At 33.1% G+C, this 24,924-nt stretch overlaps 3 protein-coding genes across 5 annotated transcripts; 2 read left to right on the forward strand and 1 right to left on the reverse strand.

The window, feature by feature from the left end:
• The first annotated feature begins 377 nt into the window (after positions 1-377).
• LOC135133566 (leucine-rich repeat-containing protein 34-like) lies at positions 378-2,056 on the forward strand. The gene is made up of 5 exons (XM_064062018.1): positions 378-643; positions 699-978; positions 1,032-1,250; positions 1,300-1,695; positions 1,748-2,056. The coding sequence occupies exons 1-5, from the start codon at positions 429-431 to the stop codon at positions 2,054-2,056; spliced, it is 1,419 nt and encodes a 472-aa protein (XP_063918088.1). The 5' UTR covers positions 378-428.
• Positions 2,057-2,239: 183 nt separating this feature from the next.
• LOC135133493 (acetyl-CoA acetyltransferase, cytosolic-like) lies at positions 2,240-4,023 on the forward strand. 2 transcript variants are annotated; one of them, XR_010281177.1, is made up of 3 exons: positions 2,240-3,491; positions 3,599-3,759; positions 3,838-4,023. XR_010281177.1 is itself a non-coding variant. In XM_064061930.1 (2 exons), exon 1 carries the CDS (start codon positions 2,319-2,321, stop codon positions 3,489-3,491), a length of 1,173 nt encoding a protein of 390 aa, XP_063918000.1. In that variant the 5' UTR covers positions 2,240-2,318; the 3' UTR covers positions 3,599-4,023. The 2 variants fall into 2 exon arrangements, 1 of the variants encoding a protein (XP_063918000.1); XM_064061930.1 differs by having other exon boundaries at positions 3,599-4,023.
• Positions 4,024-4,279: 256 nt separating this feature from the next.
• LOC135133491 (palmitoyltransferase app-like) lies at positions 4,280-24,734 on the reverse strand. Of its 2 annotated transcripts, none has more exons than XM_064061927.1 (10): positions 24,396-24,734; positions 24,074-24,248; positions 23,860-24,020; positions 16,128-16,312; positions 15,965-16,076; positions 15,756-15,913; positions 15,586-15,707; positions 15,440-15,536; positions 10,444-10,516; positions 4,280-4,825 (listed from the first exon to the last, which is right to left on the reverse strand). In XM_064061927.1, exons 2-10 carry the CDS (start codon positions 24,235-24,237, stop codon positions 4,368-4,370), a joined length of 1,530 nt encoding a protein of 509 aa, XP_063917997.1. In that variant the 5' UTR covers positions 24,238-24,248; positions 24,396-24,734; the 3' UTR covers positions 4,280-4,367. The 2 variants fall into 2 exon arrangements, with proteins under 2 accessions (XP_063917997.1, XP_063917996.1); XM_064061926.1 differs by having other exon boundaries at positions 24,297-24,734.
• Positions 24,735-24,924: the final 190 nt, after the last annotated feature.

A 24,924-nucleotide genomic window follows, 5' to 3' on the forward strand; every position in this document is an offset into this window, starting at 1 on the left:
TACACGGTGACACAATAAATGTCAATTATCTGTCAAATTTTAATTAAACCACATTATAAAGGCCCCACAAAACAATGCCAATTATAGTGTAGAACAAAAAGTACGTTTTCGTATTTTACGAGATGTGAAACTGCAAAAATGATAAAATTTGATATTCCGTCATGATATATTTAGTTATAATAATTAACTAAATATAACCCTAGCAGTAGGAAATTATGTTTTTATTTCAAACTCCAGAAACATATCCAAATATCTAAAAATTAAAAAAAGTTTCAACGTGTTTTTTTCTAAAAAACGATCTACCATTGCACTGAAATTACTGACGTACTGTATAGCAGGCACTACAAAATCACAATATAAACAAACGAATAAGTTGTTCAAGTCACAAACGTCAGTTTACGAAAAACTGAAACTCCTCCGCCATCACAATGTCGAGACATCAGAGTTACTCAAGCAACATGCCCCCCCGATTTTCAAGATATTCCACCACACTAAAAGAACGACTCCCCGAAAGCTTATACGAAACCCAAAAAACCCAAGGCTTGCGTTTTAACGACATCTTCTTGCAACTCTTTTGCGAAAAAAATTCGGACGGATCGAAGAAATTAAGATTTCCGGGCAACGAATTAGCGCAACGTTTTGGGTATAACAATTTCTTCATTTACCATTAGCAAAAGCGCCAATTTAAATCGTTACAGGGACCGGATGTTTCCGGCAGACGTAATAAACATCTGCAACTTCCTCAAAAACCACCCTGAAGTGACCGAGGTTGATTTGAGTTATAATCCGATTGAGGACGAGGGATTGGAGTTACTTTGTCACATGACCCTCAAACATTCTAATGGTTTAGAACATTTGAGTTTGGAAAGCTGCAGTATTGGTTATAGGGGAATAAAAATATTTTATCTTGTGGCGCAAGAGGGCTACGTTAACTTGAAGACTTTGAGGTTAACCGGAAACGCTAACATTGGCCGACAGGTATAACGTTAGGGTCTGCTTACACAATTTTTATCCAGACAATCAAATTTTAGGGCGGCCACTTGCTGGCTTTGTCGTTGCCGTACATACAAACTCTGGAATATCTCGACATTGGAGACACCAACCAAGCAGTTGATAGTCTTGATTGCATTTTCCAAGCTGTGTATTACCACCCTCTCAAAGTCCTGAACGTCTCTAGACCCATTCCTCCTAACAATTTACTCCAAGTTGACCACACTAACCTCGCTAACAACATCAGCGAGATGTTTCGAGTCAGTTCCAGTTCAAACACCTGCACCCTCCACTCATTTTTATTTCCAGTTAAATCAAACCCTCGTCGAACTCCACGCCCAAAAGTGTGAACTCGACGCCCACTGTGTGGAAACCATGATTGAAGGCTTGAAACAAAACCGATCTCTGCGATTTCTTGATATCGGCTACAACAACATCTGCTGCGTCGGTGTAGAATTTTTGTCCGATTGGCTGAAAACTAGACCCGATCTTTTAGGCTTGAACATTGCTGGGAACAACGTCAAGGACTACGGAGGGGTGGCTTTGAGTTTCGGGATGCCTTTCAGCAAACTGAGATATTTAGATATCAGCTATAACCACATCGGGAATGAAGGGATTATCGCCATTTTGAACACAATCAAGAAACCGTATATGTTGAGGTACTTCATGTTGTGGGGGAACAACTTTAACCACCCGGCTAACGAGGTCTGGTTAGAGTTTTCGCAAGATTGATTAATTTTTTTGTTTTAAATTTCAGGTTATTCAACGCATGATGAAGTCCAAAGTGTTCGAACAGGACGGTATTGATGTTAAAATTTATTGCGTTGATGAAGTCTTGTATGCCGCACGTTACACTATTGATAGGTATAAGCACAGATATTATGGCGTCACGGACTATGGGTGTGCCGTGGAACTGAAAATTAAGAGAAATAGGCTCCCGAAGCCGGATGATAAGCCAAGGGCTTTGGTCAACTTTAAACACGTTGACAGGTATCCGGCTGTCGAAGTTCCAACGCTAGAAGAAATTCAGGAGCTGCGACGGAAACGAGAAGCAGAACGTCAATAAAGTAAATGTTTACAAAAAAAAAAGTTTTAAATCATTTATTTATAATGTCAATAACCTCACAGTACCACAGTATTGTTATCTACTCTGTGATATCAATGTTTGTTTCATTCGTTCCACTAACAGACGTGCAGCAACCCTTTAAACACGAAAACCCCACTTAGGGAATTCAGTGTTGCCAACTCACCAACTGTCAAACAAGACATTACGCAGAAATCAACTAATACCACCCAACGAAACAAATTCGAGTCACCCCGGTATCACAATGTGCTCCAATCAAGTATACATTTTATCAGGGTGCAGGACCGCAATTGGTAACTTCCAGGGCCAGTTTGATAAAACCCCGGCAGCAGTTTTAGGTTCGGTGGTAATTTCAGAAGCCCTAAAACGGGCTGCAATCAGTCCACAGGACGTTGATCAAGTGATAATGGGTCAAATTCTCACAACGGGTCAAGGACAAAACCCCGCACGTCAAGCCTCCGTGGGTGCCCACATCCCGTATTCTGTTCCTGCATACAGCATCAACATGTTGTGTGGATCTGGGTTAAAATCCGTCTGCCTAGCCTATCAAGCCATACGTAACAAAGATAACGAAATTGTTGTGGTTGGAGGGCAGGAGAACATGTCTAGGGCTCCACACTGTGCCTACATTCGCGGGAATAGATTCGGGGGTGTTGATTTTAACGATACTGTAATCACAGATGGGTTAACCGACGCTTACCATAACGTCCACATGGGGAAAACGGCGGAGTATCTGGCTAAAGAGTATAAAATAACCCGGGAAGCTCAAGATAAATTCGCGCTAGAATCACAAAGAAAAGCACAATTCGCTATTCAAGAGGGTCACTTTAAGAAGGAAATTGTCGGGGTTGTGGATGCGAAAACCGGGAAGATTTTGGATAGGGACGAATTTCCAAAAGGTGACACTAGTTTGGAAGGATTGGCCAGACTGAGACCAGCTTTTGACGCCAATGGAAGCGTAACTGCGGGGACTTCATCTGGGATTAATGATGGAGCTGCCGCGTTGGTGCTTTGTAGCGAAAATCAAGTACAACTGAGGCATTTACAACCTCTGGCCAAAGTCGTGGCGTTTGCAGAAGTCGGGATTGATCCGATGTCCATGGGTCTAGGGCCTATAGAAGCCGTGAAGAAAGTGTTAGCCAAAACGGGGTGGTCCAAAGAAGATGTGGATCTATACGAGCTTAATGAAGCTTTCGCCGTTCAGAGCATCCTGGTGATAGAATCTCTGCAAGTCGATGAGCGCAAAGTCAACATTAGTGGAGGCGCTATTGCTTTGGGACACCCTATAGGTGCTTCAGGAGCCCGCGTTCTTGTCACCTTGATTCACAACCTGCAAAGATTGGGCAAACGGAAAGGAATCGCATCTTTGTGCATTGGGGGAGGTATGGGTATAGCGATGGCCATTGAAATGTGTTAGGTTCGTTTTGTACATACTGTGTCATATTTTCCATTAAAATTTAAAAAATTGTCAACAATGTGAAACTTTGTATGTATTTACTGGACACCTGATTATTCCACTTTCAGACGGTCAAAAACTGGTGCCCGACATCTCACCGTAATACAAAAAAATTGGAATCCCAAGTTCAAAACTTCAGGTGCTGTGACCATATTTTCCGTGATTCTGTGCCAAAGCGATGGGATTCTATGTCAAATCGATGGCTTTCGTTACAACTAACTCAAATCCGGTGGGTTCCTTGTCATTTCTGTCGTGCTCCGTCCTAACCTAATTTTGACAAACTGTCGTACAGTATCTGATTTTACAGCGACTGGAGGGGCATTTCAGGGACAGTGATCTTGAAAGTTTTCGGACCACCATCGTCCGTTCTACATAAAGCAAACACCAAGTCAACGATATTCAAGATTTACTTATACTCCGTAATATTGCTTAATCACATTTTAATACAAAATTGCTAATGATATTAAATAAAAATTACGGATTAGATTTGTACCTATAGACACAAAGACATTTTGAATTTTTTCCCTCCGTTAAAGAAAATAAACAAATCTCTCATCTAAATATCGACGTTTAGCAAAAATATGAATTTTCAACTTACATTTACAAAATTTGCACCATCTCAAGCATACTATACAACAGCAACAACAAAAAAAAAAACCGCTCTGGTCGTCGCCTGTTGCTCGCTCCGAGCGCTCGGAGCCAACAACAAGCCTCGACCTCCCTTCGACGCAATATACAAAATGGAAACGTTCGTCGCAATGTATATTAGATATATCACTTTACAAAAATAAATATATTTCACCTAAAACAACTAAAGTACGAACTAAACAAATCCGCTTACACGACAACTTTCATCAGTCCCGCTTGGCTGTTCGTGCCCAAACTCGAATCGTCTAAAGAGTCTAGATCAAGCGCACTTTCTATCATCGTAGTGTCCTGTAACAACCTCAACCTGCTCGCACTCAACAGACTGTTCTCTTTGTCCTGCAAAGTCATGTCGTTGTCTAACTTATCGTCCTTCCTCTTATCTACAATGTGCGCGTCGCGCAGCACCACGGGGTCCAGGTGCAAGTCCCCCACCTCCCCCTTGCCCTCCGCCACGTTCAGGTTGTTCGCGTAGCTCTGAGACTTGCTCAGAGGCACCTGAGCGTGGCTCAGGATGTTGCTGTAGACCGGCGACTGATTCAAGTTGGTCTGGGAGGTGTACTGGTGCTCGGTCGTCTTCTGCAAGACGGGAGCTATGGCCAGTGGCTGCTCGTTGCTCACTAGGTGAGTAACGCTGCCGGCGTTGCTGTCTGCAAAAACGCCAAAAGTGAGTAGGTGCTCGGAGAGCGGGCGACGCGACAACACTGCGCCTACGAAACGAACCAAACTAAATGGAAGCACTAAAAAAGCGAAAACGAAATTCAGTGAAGCTGGAAGACTTTCAGCCGCATCACACTTCCCAATCATGCACAAAGGACACTTACCGGATTTAATCAGACACCCTCCACCAACGCGTCGCATCGCAAGAACAAATCAATGCAACAATAAATAACAGAACTTACGAACTAAATAACAGACACGAAATTAAACTCGAATCAAAAGCAACAGTTATATAAAAGTTGTAAAAGATAAAAAGCGGAAAACATACGTTCCGAGTGTATAGAAATGTGAGCTCGTTCGAGTTTTGATTACACTGATTATCATTTGTTATCGAAGGGTAAGTTACACCACTTTTAAATACAATGTCAACGATTAATATAATAAATAGCAATCTAATACAAAATATTATCTAAATTCTTATTTCTACTTATAAAATCGCACTGAGGTTAATCACAAATGTCGTGGTTATAGAGATTATGATGCAACATTATTTCATTGGTATTTTCTATGGAGTGACGATTTGTAAATCACAACGTTCGCAAGTCTCGTTTCTTTGTTCGGACGGGAGCTTTCAAGGGTCGGAAGAAATATGCTTCATTAATTTAAAAAACGTTACCAAAAACATACGCAGAACATTTTTTATTGTACAAAACACCGAAAATAAAATTAATCGAAGTTGGCTCTGCCTGTCAAAGTTTGGGTAGTACTACTTACCCAATTCTGCTGATACGTTAAATACACCGACGTTGCCACACTTTAAAATTAAAACTATATGCAACCAACAATACTTCCAAAAATTGAATCCATTACCGTATGACTTTAAATTAAGACTGGAAACAAAGATTTCAAAGTCGTAGGGCGCAGTTTAATTATTTTAACCTCAATTTGTAGCAATGACAATTATATAAAAAATACTTAAACTACGCCCTACGTCTTTCACATATTTTGTTTCCAAAGCCTCCCCTTACGTCAAAATATAAAGAAACACTTTGCGTTAAGTTTTGACAACTGACACAACGATGTGTCAGTTGGGCAGTAGTACCACCTATATCACAACAGGACTCACAGCCTACTCTAAAGGTCGATTTATAAACTTGTCGCTGACGTTGCCGTTCGCCGTTGGGGTGACGTTCAAGATGACCAACTTTTAACTTTCGCCGTTACATTGCCGTTGACGTTAGGTTTTCAACCAATCAAATGGCCGTAGTATGCACTGCTGCCAACTTGAAGGAAAATTCCCTGAAGTAGGGGGGACATTTTTCTGGTTGAGAAAGAAGAAAAGTAAAACATGTTTAAAATGGTAAATTTTTGTAGATCACGATTGAGATAGAGACGGATGGGTGGGGCTTTTCTTTTGGTTTTCTTTTTTAATTAATACATTTAGTTTTCTTTGTATAACACGATTACTTAAGAACATATTTCACATGCCAAATTTTCGTAGAAAAATACGAATTTTACAATTAAGCTTCGCCCCTCGGCTTACGACGAATAAAAAAAATCATCAGAATTGAGACAGGGCGGGTGGGTGGGGCTTATATTTTGCCGTTTTTTACTTAATATACATAGCCATTTCACAACAAGAAACTTAAAACATGTTTAAAATGGTACATTTTTGCAAAGAAATATGGATTTTTCAATTATGGGACAGAGCCTAATTGCAAAATCGATATTTCCTTATAGAAACTTTCCATTTTAGGCATGTTTTAAGTTTCATGTTGTGAAAAAAAGTCTACACGTATTAAAACAAAAATTCAAAATGTAAGCCCGCCCACCCACCCTATCGCAATTGTGATGATTTTTTTTATTCGCCGTGAACCAAAGGGGACGGACGGAGCTTAACTGCAAAATACTTATTTCTTCAGAAGAAATTAAAAACATATTTTTTCACTAGTAGCCATGAAGCATGCAATTGTGAACTTGTTTAGAGGTAGTAAAGTTCAACTTTTGCTACCAACGTTCAAAAAAATTGAGGATATGTATGAAATACTTGCTGTGATTATTTGTTAAAAAATGAATAAATCTGTACTACCAACATTAGTTGAGTTAGTTAGTAGACGGTGGAAGATAAAATGATTCATTCAGCGACAAGTGTAAACGGTTTCCTTTATGTTGAAGATTTAGATTAAGTTTGATTAGAAATCAAAACAAAATCATTTTGCGTCAAAAATTGAAGATTTATTTTTTCAATTTATTGTCTTACGGTTTCTACTAGTGAAAGAAATAATACATATATTAACCACGGTTGTGAAGTCACTTCTAGACCTCGCGCTTTAGAGCCCTCGATGCTGTGCGTCTCGTGTTCTAATTTGCGCTCGGTCTAGAATGTTTGGCTTCACAACCTTGGTTAATAATATACTATTTCAGTATCGTGTTGTTCAAAGAATAATATGTACGTTAAGAAAAAACGGCGAAATATAAACCCCGCCCACCCACCCCATCTCAATTGTCATGATTTTTTTATTTTTAGAAACCGAAAACACATTTAAAATGGTAAATTTTTGTAAGTAAATATGGATTTTGCTACTAGGCTCCTTCATTACTATTTAGATTTAGATCAGGGCAGGTATGGGTGGGGCTTAATTTATGGATCTAATTTTTCCATAATATACATAGTATTCTTTTGAATAACGATACTCAAAAAAATGTCTTACATGGTAATTTTTTGTACAGAAATAATAAGAATTTTGCATTTAAATTCCGCTCCTTCGGCTCTCGACAATTAAAAAAAAATCATCACAATTGAAAAAGGGCGGGTGGGTGGGGCCTATATTTTGCCTTTTTTCTTAATATACATAGTCGTCTTTTCAGAACAAGAAAGTTAAAACATGTTTAAAATGGTAAATTCTTTAGACAAATATCCATCTTGCAATTAAGCCCCGCCCCTCGATCTGACAACGAATGAAAAATTCATCACAATTGAGAATTGAGATCGGAGCGGGTATGAGTGGGGCCTAATCTTTGCCTTTATTTTTTCAAAAACATGTTTTTAATCCCTCGTAGAGAAATAAGGATTTTGCAGTTAAGCTCCGCCCTCTTGGCTCACGACGAATAAAAACAATCATCACAATTGAGACAGGGTGGGTGGGCGGGGCTACATTTTGCCCCTCTTCTTCTTATATTGTAGACTTATTTCGACCACAAGAAACTTAAAATATGTATAAAATGGTAAATGTTTGTAGTAATCAACTTAAATTCTCCACCTTTCTTCTACAACCCCTTTAAATACGGCAAAAGTTGAACATCAAAGTTACTATCGACGGCAACTTAGCAACGGAATTTATAAATGACAATTTATATTTCAACGTCAACAGCAAGTTTATAAATCCCACTTAATTCGTTTTATTTTCGATCGCACTGTACAATAAGAAAAAAGGAAAGTAACTCAATATTCGAGAATTGAAGCTGAAAATATTCACTCAGTAAAAGTGTTGATGTCGATCTTAATTTTAGCTCTAAATTACACTGTAATACCATTTTTGTAAAGATGTACTTACAACTGTGACACAATAAAAATACAAATAGTTGGGTTCTGTTTAGCAGATATGGCTAGAGACATGGCAGACTTATGAAGTAGAAAATCTAAATAAAATAATTTTAATCTATAAAATTAATTTTTTAACATTAATGCCACTGTTTTAAAAATTGGTGTTTAATTGATGTCTACTTTTGTACGTGTTATATTACAGATCAGTTTGATTTTCCTTTTGATTTTATTTTGCAACCAGAAATTAGAAACTATTGCGCCGATACGTCATAAAATATGTCTTATAGAAGCACATTATCTATTTTCCCAATTGAACCAAAAAAAAAAAACCTAAGTCAATGTACAAATTGTTTCAACGCTAATTTCGACGCTTGTCTGGTTTGGAATTTACACTCGAAAAGTCCTATATCAAACATCAGTCCTACACATTTCAGTATTTGTTGTAATAGAACCTAACCTCAATTTGAGGTCTGAGTATTTTTCATATCTTTTTTTGTTTGGAATTGATTTATTCATTATCATACTACTTGGTTCGTCAGGCCAGGATGAAAAACTGTTAGAACATACCCTTAGCCTTTAGGATATCTAGGTAACAACTAGAATTAGCAAGTTTAATTTTTATTGATATTTGTTTTGTCCTAGCATCCAATAAAGATATTATTATTATTATTTATTTACAAACGTTGTTAAGAATCTTCTGACTCATGAATCCAAGTTTAAAATTTCATACAAAATTGTTTATAGCTGTATTGTTTTCCAAACTCAAAGGTCTTGGAGTGGGTAAAAATTTAGTACAGTCGGAGCAACAAGAGTTGAGCAGTCTAATAATAGAAACGTTGTAGCGAGACCGCTTCAGTCTTGTTTCGTCAAGTACAGCGTAATTTTGACTAACCTAGTTTTTCAGTCAAAATTCATCAAAATTGATTAAGTCGAAGTAGTCAGTCTACAAAATGACGAATTGTTAGTTTCGTTTGATCTTGATCTTGGTTTACTTTTTCCAAGTGTGTCAATCCCCTAAACTTTAATACTTTTCAATTTGTCCGAAATTTCTTGGTCTAAATCGTCTCAGTTTCCGAAAAGTATCAATTTTCAGTCAAAATTTAAGATATTTTCCATATTCCGACAGCTTTAGCTTTGCCACGTTGTATCAAATTTTTTTTTATTCGAAGTCCAGAAAAACAATAAGAAACATCTGACCTAGAAATCAGCTTCTCGTCAAATTTGCTTATCAGAATTGTGATATCAACTTTTTAGACCCACTTGTGATTAGAAACAATAATAGAATGGAATTCCATTCATTTTTAAAGTGGAGATTTAGAATTAGTTACACTGCGAATTTCTAGACATTTTACACTTTCTAGAAACATTTAAAAATAGGGGGAAAGCGGCAGACATTTAGTCGTCCCGACAATGCCAACCTTTCCCGTTTTGTACTATTGGAAATTCCTTTGATCTTTTCATTATCCTCCAAAATCCTACCTTTACCCTCCCGCCTCGCTTCCGACCCCCGAACCGCCCTCCCCCGAACCCAGACTCGCCTAAATGCACTTAAATAACCACCCCCGCCCCGCCCTGCCCGCCCCCTCCCCTACTCAAAACTCTCCTGGATGTACATCTGGCTGAACTCCGGCGTGGGGAAGTTCTTCACTTTCGGCGTCAGACTCATCACCTTGTCGCTCCGCACCCGGTTCATGCAGAACTCGTCCTGGACGTGGACGTTCTCGTAGACGCAGCTCCGCGGCCGCTGCTTGGCCGGGGGCGGCGCCCTCGCGCCGAAGTTCGCGCTGTACCGCTTCTCGGGCGGCGTGTACGGCCTCAAGGTCGGGTAGTTGGCGGGTTCGGGCGAGGTCGGCCGCCCCGACAGAGTTTTGAGTTGGGGGAGCGAACGGCTGTTCTTGAACACCTCCAACGGAGGGTTGATCGCGGGCTTGCGCGTGGGGGTGTTGTAGTCGTAGGGGGGCAAGAGGGGGGCCTGGGAGGGGATGATCTTCTGGCTGGCACAGTTTTTGGACGGTATTATGTGTTGCGCGCGATATAGGTGCTTCTTTAGCGGACTGTACATACCGGTTGTTTCGGTCGTTTGACGGTAGATGCCGGGCATGTCGGTGGAGTTCATGGTGACTTGGGTGGGTCCGTTCTGGAAAAAAAGAACATGAAAGTCGACTATTCTAACCCTACTTTACAAACAACTTAACCTAATATGACAACCAAATTACTAGATTTGCATGGCCTACCTCTGTCTAAAAAAATCCAGAACGGTTTAATTAATACAAGTAATGTCAAAATTTCAAAAATCAGAGGTACCTGTGGAGTTATTAAAGGTTAACAGAAATGTTTTCCGCACGGAATGTACCATTCCTGCCATTATTATTTTAAAATTATTGGTTATGTCAAACTGATCTGCTTAGTTTTTACATGGCCGACTAGTATAAAGATTATGGCCTGTCCAAAGGTACCATACGTGCTGCCATCTATTAATAATTCAAAAACGACAAAAGAATTATTAACACTTTTTGAAACGCACAAAGGCATTCATACCGAAACAAACGACCATTACACGTTTTGAAGTCTCATAATGTCAAATCAAATTAAAATTTTGCTAAATTATTAAGTGTAATTATTAATAGATGGCAACACATGTGGTACCTCTTGGACAGGCCATAATCTTTATGCTAGTCGGCCATGGTTTTTATTCAGTGAGTATTTCCAGAGAACATAGAGAAGCGTCATAGTTTAAATTAAATGACAGTTGAGGACTCCTCGATTTACGTTGGCAACAGTGTTTGTTTCTAACTAGGAATAAAATTAACTACAATAGAAAATGTCATAATATTTTTAAGGACGCGTTTTACTTTCGACAAATTGACACTAGATTTTTCAATTGATTGATTTTTCAGGGTCCTTGGTTTTTTAATTTTTCTATTTTTTCAGGTTTCGATTTTTCAACTTCACTTTTTTGATTTTTCGATTTCTCAATTTTTCAATTCTTTAATTTCTCAGTTTTTGGACATTTCAGTTTTGGGATTTTTCAGTTTACTTATTATTCAATTTTTCGATCTTACGATTTTGCAGGTTTTTGATTTTTCAATTTTTCGATTTTTTTAAGGTTTCGATATTTCGACTTCACTTTTTTGATTTTTCGATTTCTCAATTTTTCGACTCTTTAGGTTCTCAATTTTTGGATATTTCAGTTTTTCTTACCTTTTCCATTTTTGACTTCTGGATTTTTCGATGTGTCGACTTTTTATTTTTTCGATTCAATTTTTCAAATGCTTCGATTTCTTAACCTATCGATTTTTCGACTTCCCGGTTTAAGATTTTCTGTTTTTCAATTGTCGTTTTTTCAAATTTTCGATTTTTCAATTTTTCAAATTTGACATTTAAACTGCAAATTTTTCGATTTTTCAATTAATCGATGTTTTGATTTTTCCATTTCTTGACTTTCGAGGGCTTCGATATTCCTGTTCTTCAATTCTTTAATTTTTCGATTTTTCATTTTTTAGTTTTTTAAGGTTTCGATTTTTCGACTTCACTTTATGGAATTTTCGATTGCTCAATTTTTCGACTTTTTAGGTTCTCAGTTTTTGGATATTTCAGTTTTCGGATTTTTCAGATTTTCCATTTTTCAGTTTCTCGATATCTCAGTTTGGGATTTTTCAATATTTCCATTCTTCGACCTTTCGATTTTTGACTCCTAGATTTTTCGATGTGTCGATAATTTTACTTTCCCGCTTTTCCAATTTTTCAACTTTTAACTTTTTGTTTGTCGATTTCTCTATTTTTCGATTTTTCGACTTCATCACTTTTCAATTTCTCGTTCTTTTGATCTTTCAATCTCTCAATATTTCAATTTTTCGAATTTTTTAGTTTTTTGATTTCTCAATTTATAAATTGTTCAATTTTTAACTTTTCGATTTTGGCCTATTTCGGTTTCTCAATTGTTCGATTTTTCGACTCCACCATTTCTTGATCTTTCGATTTTTCGATTTCTTGGTTTTTCGATTTTCCAGTTTTTCGATGTTTCGATTTTTTAGTTATCCGATTTTTTAAATTTTGGAGTTTCGATTTCTCGATTTTTCGTTATTAGATTTTTAAATATTTCGATTTTTCGATTTTTGACTTTCATAAACCCTTTATTTGTCGATTTTTCAATTGACTGATTTTTAGGTTTTTTGGTTTTTTAATTTTTCTATTTTTGCAGGTTTCGATTTTTCAATTTTTTAATTTCTCAATTTTTGGACATTTCAGTTTTGGGATTTTTCAGTTTACTTATTATTCGATTTTTCGATCTTACGATTTTGCAGGTTTTTGATTGTTCAATTTTTCGATTTTTTTAAGGTTTCGATATTTCGACTTCACTTTTGTGATTTTTCGATTTCTCAATTTTTCGATTCTTTAGGTTCTCAGTTTTTGGATTTTCAGTTTTGGGATTTTTCAGTTTTTCTTTCATTTTTCAGTTTTTCGATATTTCAGTTTTGGAATTTTTCAATATTTCTGTTCTTCCGACTTTTCCATTTATGATTTCTGATTAATTTTTCAATATTTAAAATTTTAGATTTTCCTATTTCTCGATTTTTCATTTCAGCTCTTCCATATTTCAATTTTTCAAATGTTTCGACTTCTTAATCTATCGATTTTTCGACTTCCCGGTTTTAGATTTTCTGTTTTTCAATTGTCGTTTTTTCAAATTTTCGATTTTTCAATTTTTCAAATTTGACATTTAAACTGTCAATTTTTCGATTTTTCAATTAACGATGTTTTTGATTTTCCCATTTCTTGACTTTCTAGAGTTTCGATATTCCTGTTCTTCAATTCTTTAATTTTTCGATTTTTCATTTTTTAGCTTTTTAAGGTTTCGATTTTTCGACTTCACGTTTTGGATTTTTCGATTGGTCAATTTTTCAACTTTTTAGGTTTTCAGTTTTTGGATATTTCAGTTTTCGGATTTTTCAGGTTTTCCATTTTTCAGTTTCTCGATATCTCAGTTTTGGGATTTTTCAATATTTCGATTCTTCGACCTTTCGATTTTTGACTCCTGGATTTTTCGATGTGTCGATTATTTTACTTTTTCGATTTTTCAGTTCAGTTCTTGGATATTTTTCAAAGGTTTCGATTTCTTAATCTTTTGATTTTTCGACTTCCCCGTTTTGGCTTTTATGTTTTTCAATTGTCATTTTGTCAAACTTTCTATTTTTTAATTTTTTAAATTTGACTTTCATAAACTCTCAATTTTTCGATTTTTCAATCAATCAATGTTTTGATTTTCCCATTTCTTGACCTTCCAGTGTTTCGATTTTCCTGTTCTTCAGTTCTTTAATTTTTTGATTTTTCAATTTTTCGATTTTTTAAGGTTTCTATTTTTTCGACTTCACTTTTTTGATTTTTCAATTTTTCAGTATTTAGATATTTCAGTTTTAGAATTTTTCTTCGGCTTTTCTATTTTTGACTTCTGGATCTTTCGATGTGTCTACCTTTTTACTTTTTCGATTTTTCAATTTTTGGATTTTTAAATTTTAGATTTTCCAATCTTGATATTTAATTTTTCAACATTTCTTAATCTTTCGATTTTTCGACTTCCTGGTTTTAGATGTTCTGTTTTTCAATTTTTCGATTTGTTAATTTTTCATTCCCGATTTATCAATATTTGATTGTTCAGGTGTTCGATTTATCAGTTTTCAATGTTTTATTTTGGCCTATTTCGGTTTCTCAGATTTTCCAGTTTTCCATTTTTCCGTTTTTTGATTTTTCCGCTTTTCCAATTTTTCAACTTCTAACTTTTTGTTTGTCGATTTCTCTATTTTTCGATTTTTCGACTCCACCATTCCTTGATCTTTTGATTTTTCGATTTCTCGATTTTTCGATTTTCCAGTTTTTCGATGTTTCGATTTTTCAGTTATCCGATTTTTTTAATTTTAGATTTTTGAATTTTACATTTTTTCGATTTTCTCATGCTTCATTTTTCGATTTTCAGTTCTTCGATATTTCGGTTTTACGATTTTTTAAGGTTTCGATTTTTCGATTATTAGATTTCTCGATTTTTCGAATTTTCAATGATTTTAATTTTTCATTTTTTTTTCTCACTGTCAATATCATACAGTGTATCGAAAACAACCACAAAAATTGTCACTAAAAACATTTAAAAATTCATACAAAATAGAACACAGTGTTTCCAAAACATTTTCCCGAAAAAAATCCATTGGGTTGTTACGATTTCAACTATATTCTTAGTTTAAGACGTTTTGCTAGTATAAAACATAAATAAAGAATTAATTCTTAGTTAAACAAAATATGTACCAAAAATATTCACTTAGTCGTTATAAAAACCGACCAAACAACTACTAGAAATTATAGTCCAAACCAACCAAATCGCTTCTGAATGCTTAGAGTCGACATTGGCCTGAGCGCGTTCTGGTCTGTAGATCAAACAAGTTCTCAGGCGACGAGTTGTAGTGAAACAAGTTTCTCTATTGGCATCGACTATTTAAATTTGGCGCTTGAGGACTCCAATGTCAATAAGGGTGGTTTTGCAAAATCAGCCTGTATGTCGCATATATATTAATCGATGGTATTTCCACATAAACAAGACTCACTGAAGAAACATTTCTTTCATAAGATTAAAAGTAGGCTGAAGGATTTATTCTAAACAGAGACATAACCAAAATCTTCTGATTCATCATCAGATGATTCCATTCAAGGATTCCATTAATTGTGTACTTGACAAATGTTTTGCACCTACCTTCACTGAGATTTGAGGGAATGATTATGTGTGGCTCTCAAAAAAAAACCAAAAACTTCCATCGGGGTGAACTTACAATGACATGATGACACTAATTACGCTAATTAAATTGACATTTAAACGCCGCCGTCTTTGTTTAAAATTTTAGTCAGTGCCACCAACATTTCTTTAAAAAGAATACAAGGGAATTTGTTATTACACCAGTCTTTTTTAATATTTACGTCATTTAAGCTAATACCGTGTGATCTGACCATATGTAGATATTTCCGTATCAATAAATCTAACACCTGTGCAACTATAAATAACCCCCCTAAAAATATTTACCTGTACAGCAACTCCGTAACTCTTTATGGGTTGATTAATTTCTGCGTTGACAGGTCTGGATATTTCTGCTCTGTAGTCATCAGTAACGATACCTCTCCTACAACACACTCCCAACAGTTAAACAAAAACAACCTCTTATCCACAACCTGTCCAACAAAGATGGCGTTACCGGTCCACACAAAATATAAAAACAGTTCAAACACACATTCCCTTGGGAATACGGATTCATGTTTTCTTGACCTCGTTTGCTAGCGAAGGACCCTTTAATCTAAAACCACCAACATAGAAACGCAAAAAACCCCAAATCCTCACTCACATCTTCGTTTGTTGTTTGATTGCTCGTGGTCAAATACGTATGGAAGCCTGCTAAACCTAATATACTCCAAACACTAAAAAAACAAATCGTCGCCACTATGACACTCGGTGGAGACTCTTTCACAGCTTCAAGAAACTGACCATCATTGGTTTTCGTAACTGGAAAACTAAGTTAAACGAGAGGAAACCTGCGGATACTCACGGACTTACTTAATATTAAATGAGCTATGGCACAAGCGAATATAAATACCGCTAAAAAAGCTAATGATACTATAAACATGTAGAAAAAACGATAATTTCGTCGCCCCACGCAATTTCCAACCTGCAATTTTCTCGGTAATTTATTCAATTATTTAGTTTAGCGTGATTATACCCAAGGGCAGTGATGATCAAACCTATCGACACAATTATCACACAGACTGCAATGTGATGCTCTCGGCGGCCTGAATATTTTACACGTAAAACAGTACTTTAGTTTGATGGTTTGACCCTTAACCAACACCTCTTTCGTGCGAGGAGGCGGCCTGTAGGTTGGGCTGTTGGCAGAGTTCGTCACTTCTGCAATTCGGTACTGTATTATCATATTATAGGCAGAAGAAAATCCGAACAACTTAGATCGTTTGCACAGGTCTGTCTAGTTATTCAATGTATTGTATTCAAAGTTGATTAATATAGTCAAAAAAAAAAAAAAAATTCTAAAGCCTTAATTTTTTTTCAGATCCTCCCTGTGTACGCAAATATCAAACATAAAAACATGTGATAAAAAAAAGTCGTCTAGTCAACCATGAAATTATTTTTTGGTTCTCTAAAATTGTCTTTAACGTGCTCTGTTTTTAAGGCACAATCCTAAAACTGAAATGTCGAAAAATTGCAAAACCGAGGATTTGAGAAATCGAAACATTCATTAAAAGATCAAAAACTCGCAGAATCGAAAAACCGAAATAGCACAAAATCGAAAACCTGAAAATTTGAAAAATTTTAAACCGAAAAATTGTTAAAATCGAAAAATTGAAATATCTAAAAGTGAGAAATTGAAAAATCGAGATATCGAAACATCAGAAAATGAAAAATCTAAAATTTAAAAATTCGAAAAATTGGAAAATTAAAAAATTGAAAAAGTGAGAAATCAGACAGTCAAAAAATCAAAAAATCGAAAAATTGAAGAGTCGAAAAATAAAACAATCGAAAAACTAAAAATTGGAAAATCGAAAAATGAAAACCGAAAAATTGAAAATTGAAAAACTGAAAAAACCAAAAATCGAAAAATTTCACATTGAAAAAAGAAACATTATTAAATCAGAACAGTGAAAAACCGAAAAACTGAAAAATCCAGACGTTGGAAAATCGAAAAACTGACAAATTTAAAAATTAAAACTCTAGAAGAGTTGCATATCGTAAAATTGAAAAAAAAAAGAATTGAAATTAAAAAAAAAAACTAAAAAATCGGAACATTGAAAATAGAAAATTTGAAGAAATGAACAATTAAAGAATCGAAAAATTGAAAAATCTAAAATCGAGAAGTTGAAAAACTGAGAAATGGAAACATCGGAAATTAAAAACTATAAAATTTAAAAATTCGAAAAATGAAAACCGAAAAATTGAAAACTGAAAAACTGAAAAAACCAAAAATCGATAAATTTCACATTGAAAAAAGAAAAATTATTAAATCAGAACATTGAAAAACCGAAAAACTGAAAAATTGTAAAATTAAAAACTGAAAACTCGTGAAAATGCAAATCGAAAACTGAAAAATCGAGAAGTTGGAAAATTCGAAAAACTGACAAATTTAAAAATGAAAACTCTAGAAGAGTTGCATATCGTGAAATTGAAAAAAAATGAATAATTGAAATTAAAAAAAAACAAAAAACCAAAAATCGGAACATTGAAAATAGAAAATTTGAAAAATTAACAATTGAAAACTTGAGAAATATTAATTGAAAAATTGATGAAAAATGAAAAACTGAAAAATCTAAAAGCGAGAAGTTGAACAACTGAGAAATGGAAACATCAGAAATTTAAAAATATAAAATTTAAAAATTCGAAAATTTGAAATAATGGAAAATCCCAAAACTGAACCTAAACTTTGAGAAATGGGAAAATTGAAAAATCTAGAAATCAGAAAGTCAAAAAATCGGTTAATCTAGGAATCCAAAAATTAAAAACGTCAAAAATTGAAAAATTTAAATCGAAAAATTGAAAAAATTGTAAAACTGAAGTATCGGAAAATTAAGAAATCGAAAAATCTAAAATATAAAAAAATGGAATTGGATACTCAAAAACTGAAAAATCGGGTAACTGAAATGTTTGAGAAGTCGAAAAATCGAAATCTCGATAAATCGAAAAAATGAAAAAATTAAAATCCAAAATCAAAAATTTTAAAAATCGGAAAAATGAAAACTGAAAATTCTAAAATTTAAAAATTAAAAAAATTGAAAAATCGAAGAATTGAAAAATCGAAAAATTAAAATTTCGAACAATTTAAAAATCAATAAATCAAAAGATCGAAAAATCGGAAAATCTAGAATTTAAAAAATTAAAAAGAATTAATGAAAAATCCCAGAACTGGAACACCGAAACCCTGAGAAATCGAAAAATCGAAAAATTAAAAAATCGTAAAGCTGAAGTATCGAAAAATTAAGAAATCGCAAAATAAAGCAATCCAGAAATTAAAAAAAAAAAAAAATAAAAACTGGAAAATCGAAAAATGAAAACCGAAAAAATTGAAAAATCCAAAAATCGAAAAATTCACATGGAAAAAAGAAAAATCCTTGAATTAGAACATTTAAAATCCGAAAAGTTGGAAAAATAAAGAAAATAAAAACAGTAACGAAAAATTTAAAACTCGTGAAAATGCAAATCGAAAAACTGACAAATTTAAAAATCGTAACATTGAAGAGACAATTTGAGAAATAAAAAATTAAAGAATCGAAAAATTAACAATTGAAAACTCGAGAAATTTCAGTCGAAAAATTGCAAAATCTAAAAACTGAAGAAACGAAAAAGTTGAAAAACTGAGAAATGGAAACATTGGAAATTAAAAACTATAAAATTTAAAAATTCGAAAAATGAAAACCGAAGAATTGAAAATTGAAAACTGAAAAAACCAAAAATCGAAAAATTTCACACTGAAAAAAGAAAAATTATTAAATCAGAATATTGAAAAACCGAAAAACTGAAAAACTGTAAAATTGAAAAATAAAAAACTGAAAACTCGTGAAAATGTAAATCGAAAACTGAAAAATCCAGAAGTTGGAAAATTCGAAAAACTGACAAATTTAAAAATTAACTCTCGAAGAGTTGGATATAGTAAAATTGAATAAAAAAAAATGAATAATTGAAATTAAAAAAAAAACAAAAAATTAAAAAATCGGAACACTGAAAATGGAAAATTTGAAAAATTGAAAAATTAACAATTGAAAATCGAGAAATATCAATCGAAAACTCGCAAAATCTACAAACTGAAGAAACAAGAAAAATGAAAAAAAATTTAAAAATTCGAAAAATGAAAACCGAAAAACTGAAAATTGACAAACTGAAAAAACCAAAAATCTAAAAATTTCACATTGAAAAAAGAAAAATTGTTAAATCAGAACATTGAAAAACCGAAAAACTCAAAAATTGTAAAACTGAAAAATTAAAAATTGAAAACTCGTGAAAATGCAAATCGAAAATCGTAAAATTGAAACAAAAAAAAAATGAAAAAAAAACAAAAAACTAAAAAATCGGAACATTGAAAATAGAAAATTTGAAAAATTGCAAAATCTGAAAACTGAAGAAAAAAGAAAAATGAGAAAGTGAAAAATTTAACGCGTGAAGTTGAAAAATTGAGAAATGGAAACATCAGAAATTAAAAAATATAAAATTTAAAAATTCGAGATATTGAAATAATAGAAAATCCCAAAACTGAACATCGAAACCTTCAGAAATAGAAAAATTGAAAATTCGAGAAGTCAGAAAGTCGAAAAAGGAGAAGCCAAAAAGTCGAAAAATCAAAAAATCGGTTAATCGAGAAATCCGAAATTTAAAAACACCAAAAATTGAAAAATTAAATCGAAAAATTGAAAGGTCGAAATATTAAAAAAATCGTAAAATTGAAGTATCGGAAAATTAAGAAATCGAAAAATCTAAAATGTAAAAAATGGAAAAATTTGATACTCAAAAAACTGAAAAATCGAGCAACTGAAATGTCGAAAAATCGAAACATCCAAATCTCGATAAATCGAAAAATTGAAAAAATTAAAAACTGAGAAATCTAAAAGCAAGAAGTTGAAAAATCGAGAAATCGAAATATTAAAAAATAAAAAATCTAAAATTAAAAAATCGAAAAATTAAAATTTCGAACGATTGAAAAATCAGTAAATCAAAAAATCGAAAAATCTAGAACTTAAAAAAAAAATAATGAAAATCTCAAAACTGAAACACCGAAATTGAAAAATCGAGAAATCAGAAAATTGAAAAATAAAAAGTCGATAATCGTGAAATCCGACATTTAGAAACGCCAAAAATTGAAAAATTGAAATAGAAAAATGGAGGGGTCGAAAAATTAAAAAATCGTAAAGCTGAAGTATCGGAAAATTAAGAAATCGAAAAATGAAAACCGAAAAATTGCAAAAATCGAAAAATTTCACATGGAAAAAAGAAAAATCCTTGACTTAAATTTAATTGAAAACTGAAAAAATTAAGAAAATAAAACCAGTAACGAATTGAAGACATGAAAAATTGAAAACTCGTAAAAGTGTAAATCGAAAAATTGAAGAATCCAAAAATTGGAAAATCGAAAAACTGAAAAATTTAAAAATTAAAACTCTAGAAGAGTTGCACAACGTAAAACTGAAGAAACAAAAAAATTAAAAATTGAAATTAAGAAAACAAAAAATTATAAAATTGGGACCTTGAAAAATCGAAAAATTGATGAATCGAAAAATGGGAAAAATTAAAATCCAAAAATCAAAAATTTTAAAAATCGGAAAAATACAAAACTGAAAAATCTAAAAGCAAGATGCTGAAAAATTGAGAAATCGAAACATCAAAAAATAAAAAATTTAAAATTTAAAAATTCGAAAATTTGAAAAATCGAAGAATTGAAAAATTGAAAAATTAAAATTTCGAACAATTGAAAAATCAATAAATCAAAAGATCAAAAGTCCAAAAATCTAGAATTTAAAGAAAAATCAATGAAAAATCCTAAAACTAAAACACCGAAACCTTGAGAAATGGAAAAATTGAAAAATCGAGAAATCAGAAAGTCTAAAAAAAGAGAAAACGAAAAGTCGAAAAATAAAAAAAATCGATTATCGTGAAATCCGAAATTTAGAAACGCCAAAATTGAAAAATTGAAATCAAAAAATTAAAAAATCGTAAAGTTGAAGTATTGCAAAATTAAGAAATCGAAAAATAAAGCAATCGCCAAATTTAAAAAAATTAAAAATCAGAAAATCGAAAAATATAAACCGAAAAAATTGCAAATTGAAAAACTGAAAAATCAAAAAATCGGAAAATTTCACATGGAAAAATGAAAAATCCTTTAATTAGGACATTTAAAAACCGAAAAACTGAAAAAATAAAGAAAATAAAAACAGTAACGAAAATGGAAGTCATGAAAAATTGAAAAAACGTAACATTGAAAAGTCGTGAAAATGCAAATTGAAAAATTGAAGCAACAAAAAATGAAAAATTGAAATTAAAAAAACAAAAAATTATAAAATTTTCCAATTTTTGAAAAATTGAAAATTTTAAGAAATTAAAAAGTGTGCGCTAATAAAGTGTCAAAGAAAAATGTATTTCTCTTGACAGAATATTTGACATATACAGGGTGAGTCCTCAATATCTCATTAATTACTAAGAGTTTGAAAGACGAAAATTTTTTTTCTGAAATTATTTTTAACGTGTTCTGCATAAATTATATATTTTAAACAAAACACCCTATATATATTTACATATTCTTATTAGTCTCTTCCTAGACTTTATAACTACAAATTATTTTTGAAATTTCGATGCGACGTTGCCACGTTATTCCAATTTTCTTGAAAGTTTTTGGCAGTTGAAAGGTTCACAAAAAAAATCGCAGTAGGGTTATTTTAAAAATCTGTGTTACAATATTTTGTGGAAGGATCAATAAAGGTGCACGCTTTGTTGTATTTTAATATACAAAGTGTTTATAAAGAAAATCAAAAATTTGCAATTTTCAAATATCGACATTTCAGTTTTTTCAAATAGAACATTCTGTATCTTATTACTATTTCTTACTCTATTTTTTGTTGTCATTCTTCTAGTACATAATACTAATAATAATAAGATCAGGTGTTCTGTTTGAAAAAATTTAAATATCGAAATATTTTTTTAACACTCTGTATATGACAATTCAATTTTATATATAGCACAACAACGCGCGTACCTTTATGCATCTCTTCCCAAAATATCGTAACATATATTTCAGTAATAACCCCACTGCGATTTTTTTGTGAACCCTTCCATTGCTAAAAAAAATCAAGATAAATTGAAATAACGTGGCAACGTCGCATCGGAATTTTAAAAATAAACTGTGGTTATAAAGTGTAAGAAGAGGTCAATCAAAATATGTAGAAAGATATAGGGCGCTTCATGTTAAAAACTAAGTTGTCTTAAAAACAGAATAATCTGTATAGTTAAAAATAATTTTAGAGTATAGTCACCAAAGAACCGTATAACTTTAGTCTTCAAGTTTTTTTTTTATTTCTAATAATTAATGAGATATCGCGCTTAGTGACTCACCCTGTATAGCTGATTTTTTTATGTCTTGGGATTATTTTCATTTTATGATCTAAAGCATAAACATACACACAAAAACTGATTTTCACTTGTTTTCTCCAAATAATAAAAAATGTATTAAATAAAAGAGTATAGAAAATTAATATCATATGATCGAAAAGAAGTCCTCTAGTAGGCTATGAATTTTATTTTTAAAATAATGATGTTGGCAACACTCCATTCCTTGCCACTAAATTTCATGGCCTACTAGGGGACTTTTTTCGATTATAAATATGTATAACGTATCAAGTGATTTTGAAAATAACGAAAACCACTTTTTTGTATTTTATCACGTAGTTCAAACTACATATGACTAAAAATACAATATCTAGAAACAATTAAGCCAAAATTTATGTCAAAAATTAACATAAAGAACCGATTTGAACAACGAATGCCAAACGACATAGAGCGATATTTCTGTCCTTTACTACATATTTTTAGTTTGTTTACGGCATCATTAATTTCTTGGGCCGCGACGTCGTATGTACATTTTTTTAACGAAATTGATATACGGGGTTTTTCAAATATTTACATTTACATAACCTAAAAATATCCTGTTTCAAAGACAAAAGTATTTATAATGATTTTAACAGATAATGAATAATCTCAGTTTATTTATTAACGCACAAAATATTCTAAAGAGATCATCATACACTTTTAACTTCACTTATACTGAAAATAAAAATACCGGCGTAAAAATTTAAAGTCCAGTTTCCCTTGAAACCTAAAAAAAGTTCCAAATAATGCGTTAAAATTAACACTATCCTTGGCACAATTTTTATTGGGGATTATTTTTACTTTTCGCGCCATTTTATAGTTTGTGGAGTACGAAAATGCAGGATTTCAATCGCCGTCTGGCCGTTAGCAATTGAATTTTTTAAAATTTATTAGTAAAAAAGTATTGTAAGCACTTGTTGAGTAACGAAGTGATGACTAATTTATTAGCAGTATTGATAACATTTGAAAAAATACGCTTTGGTCTGACCTTATCATAAAGGCACATTAGTTGCATAGCAACAAAATCTGAAACAAAATGATGTCATAAAATTTTAATCAGTTAATCATACATTTTACGATTTTAATACCAACTTTGAAAACAAAAATTCCTAGTTTTCTAGTATGTCAACCCACTGCTTAACTGATTTACTAGCAACTACAACTTTGTTTAAATTTTTTTAAGTTTCACTTTCCAAAGAAAAGCTACCAATTATGAAAGCGTTTTGACAGTTCCGTGTTCATCTACTTTTATAATAACTAAATGTAGGTCTGTGCAAAAAATCCAAGCTCAACTTTCATGCACTAATAGTTAACACAAATACCTATTTGTTTCTCAACATAGGCAGCTTCTTCTGGTGTTGCTCTTGGAATAATACCCGGATCAGAAAGGCTGGTGCGCAACAAGGAAGACATCGTAAATATAAATAACAAGCCACCAATGATCGGAATCGCTACTGTTACTTTTTCCGCCAAATAACTACAGCTAAAAATCGGTCACAATTACAAAAGGATACTTCCTGCAGAGGTCATCTTTACTCATATATAAAAAACAACGTGCACGTTCCCGTGATTAAAAACACCGTCAGCAAAAACACTCCTCCGTTCGGGGCCGTCATCAGCCTTCCATCACAATAAAATCTATTTCGTCCGGCAAAGACTTCCCACTTTTTCGTGACCCTGTCTCGGGCCATCTCTGACATCGAATCTGTTCCTGAAATGGGAAGTTATGTAAATTTGCAAATCCGCCGTTGACGCATACCTTCTGAATGAATCGCAGTCAAATCTACCAACTGATACTCCGAATCCAATGTCATAAATTTAATATTTAACCGAACGATACAAAATAAAATAAACCTACAAACTAAGAGGAATCCTGGCAGCTCTAACTCATTATTTCACGTGTAGTCTCGGTCATATTTACTACACAACACTTGCGACGACCTCGGCCTGAGTTCACCAAACATTTTAGAACATTACGAGCTTTTCTCTCACGGTTTACTTCGGAACAATTAGCGGAAAACGTAAAAAATCACTCTAATCTAATCTAAATTGTTAGACATCTTCTGACAGCTGAGAAAACATCAAGGCTGCTGCTAAAGTCCCGAACGCGCACTGGCCATACGTCCGCAATTAACGCGAATTTTCGAAGTAAATATTTAGAGAGGCAATTATTGCAACAAAACAGATGGTTTTCGAGCGACTGCGCTAAAATTAGAAGTCACGGGGGCTACTTCGGCTATTATTTTAATTATAATCGAATTACATAACGCCCGAGATCCATACGTTACGTCACGCATAATTATCCCATGGGAATGCTCACGAGACCGATTACGAGACATGCAACCCGAAACTATAAACGATTAATTATTCCTCCAGGTTTGTTCAAC

This window comes from Zophobas morio, unplaced genomic scaffold (genome assembly GCF_036711695.1).
Source record: "Zophobas morio isolate AGI-343-1 ecotype UQ-CSIRO unplaced genomic scaffold, CSIRO_AGI_Zmor_V1 ptg000022l, whole genome shotgun sequence".
Taxonomy (NCBI): domain Eukaryota; kingdom Metazoa; phylum Arthropoda; class Insecta; order Coleoptera; family Tenebrionidae; genus Zophobas; species Zophobas morio.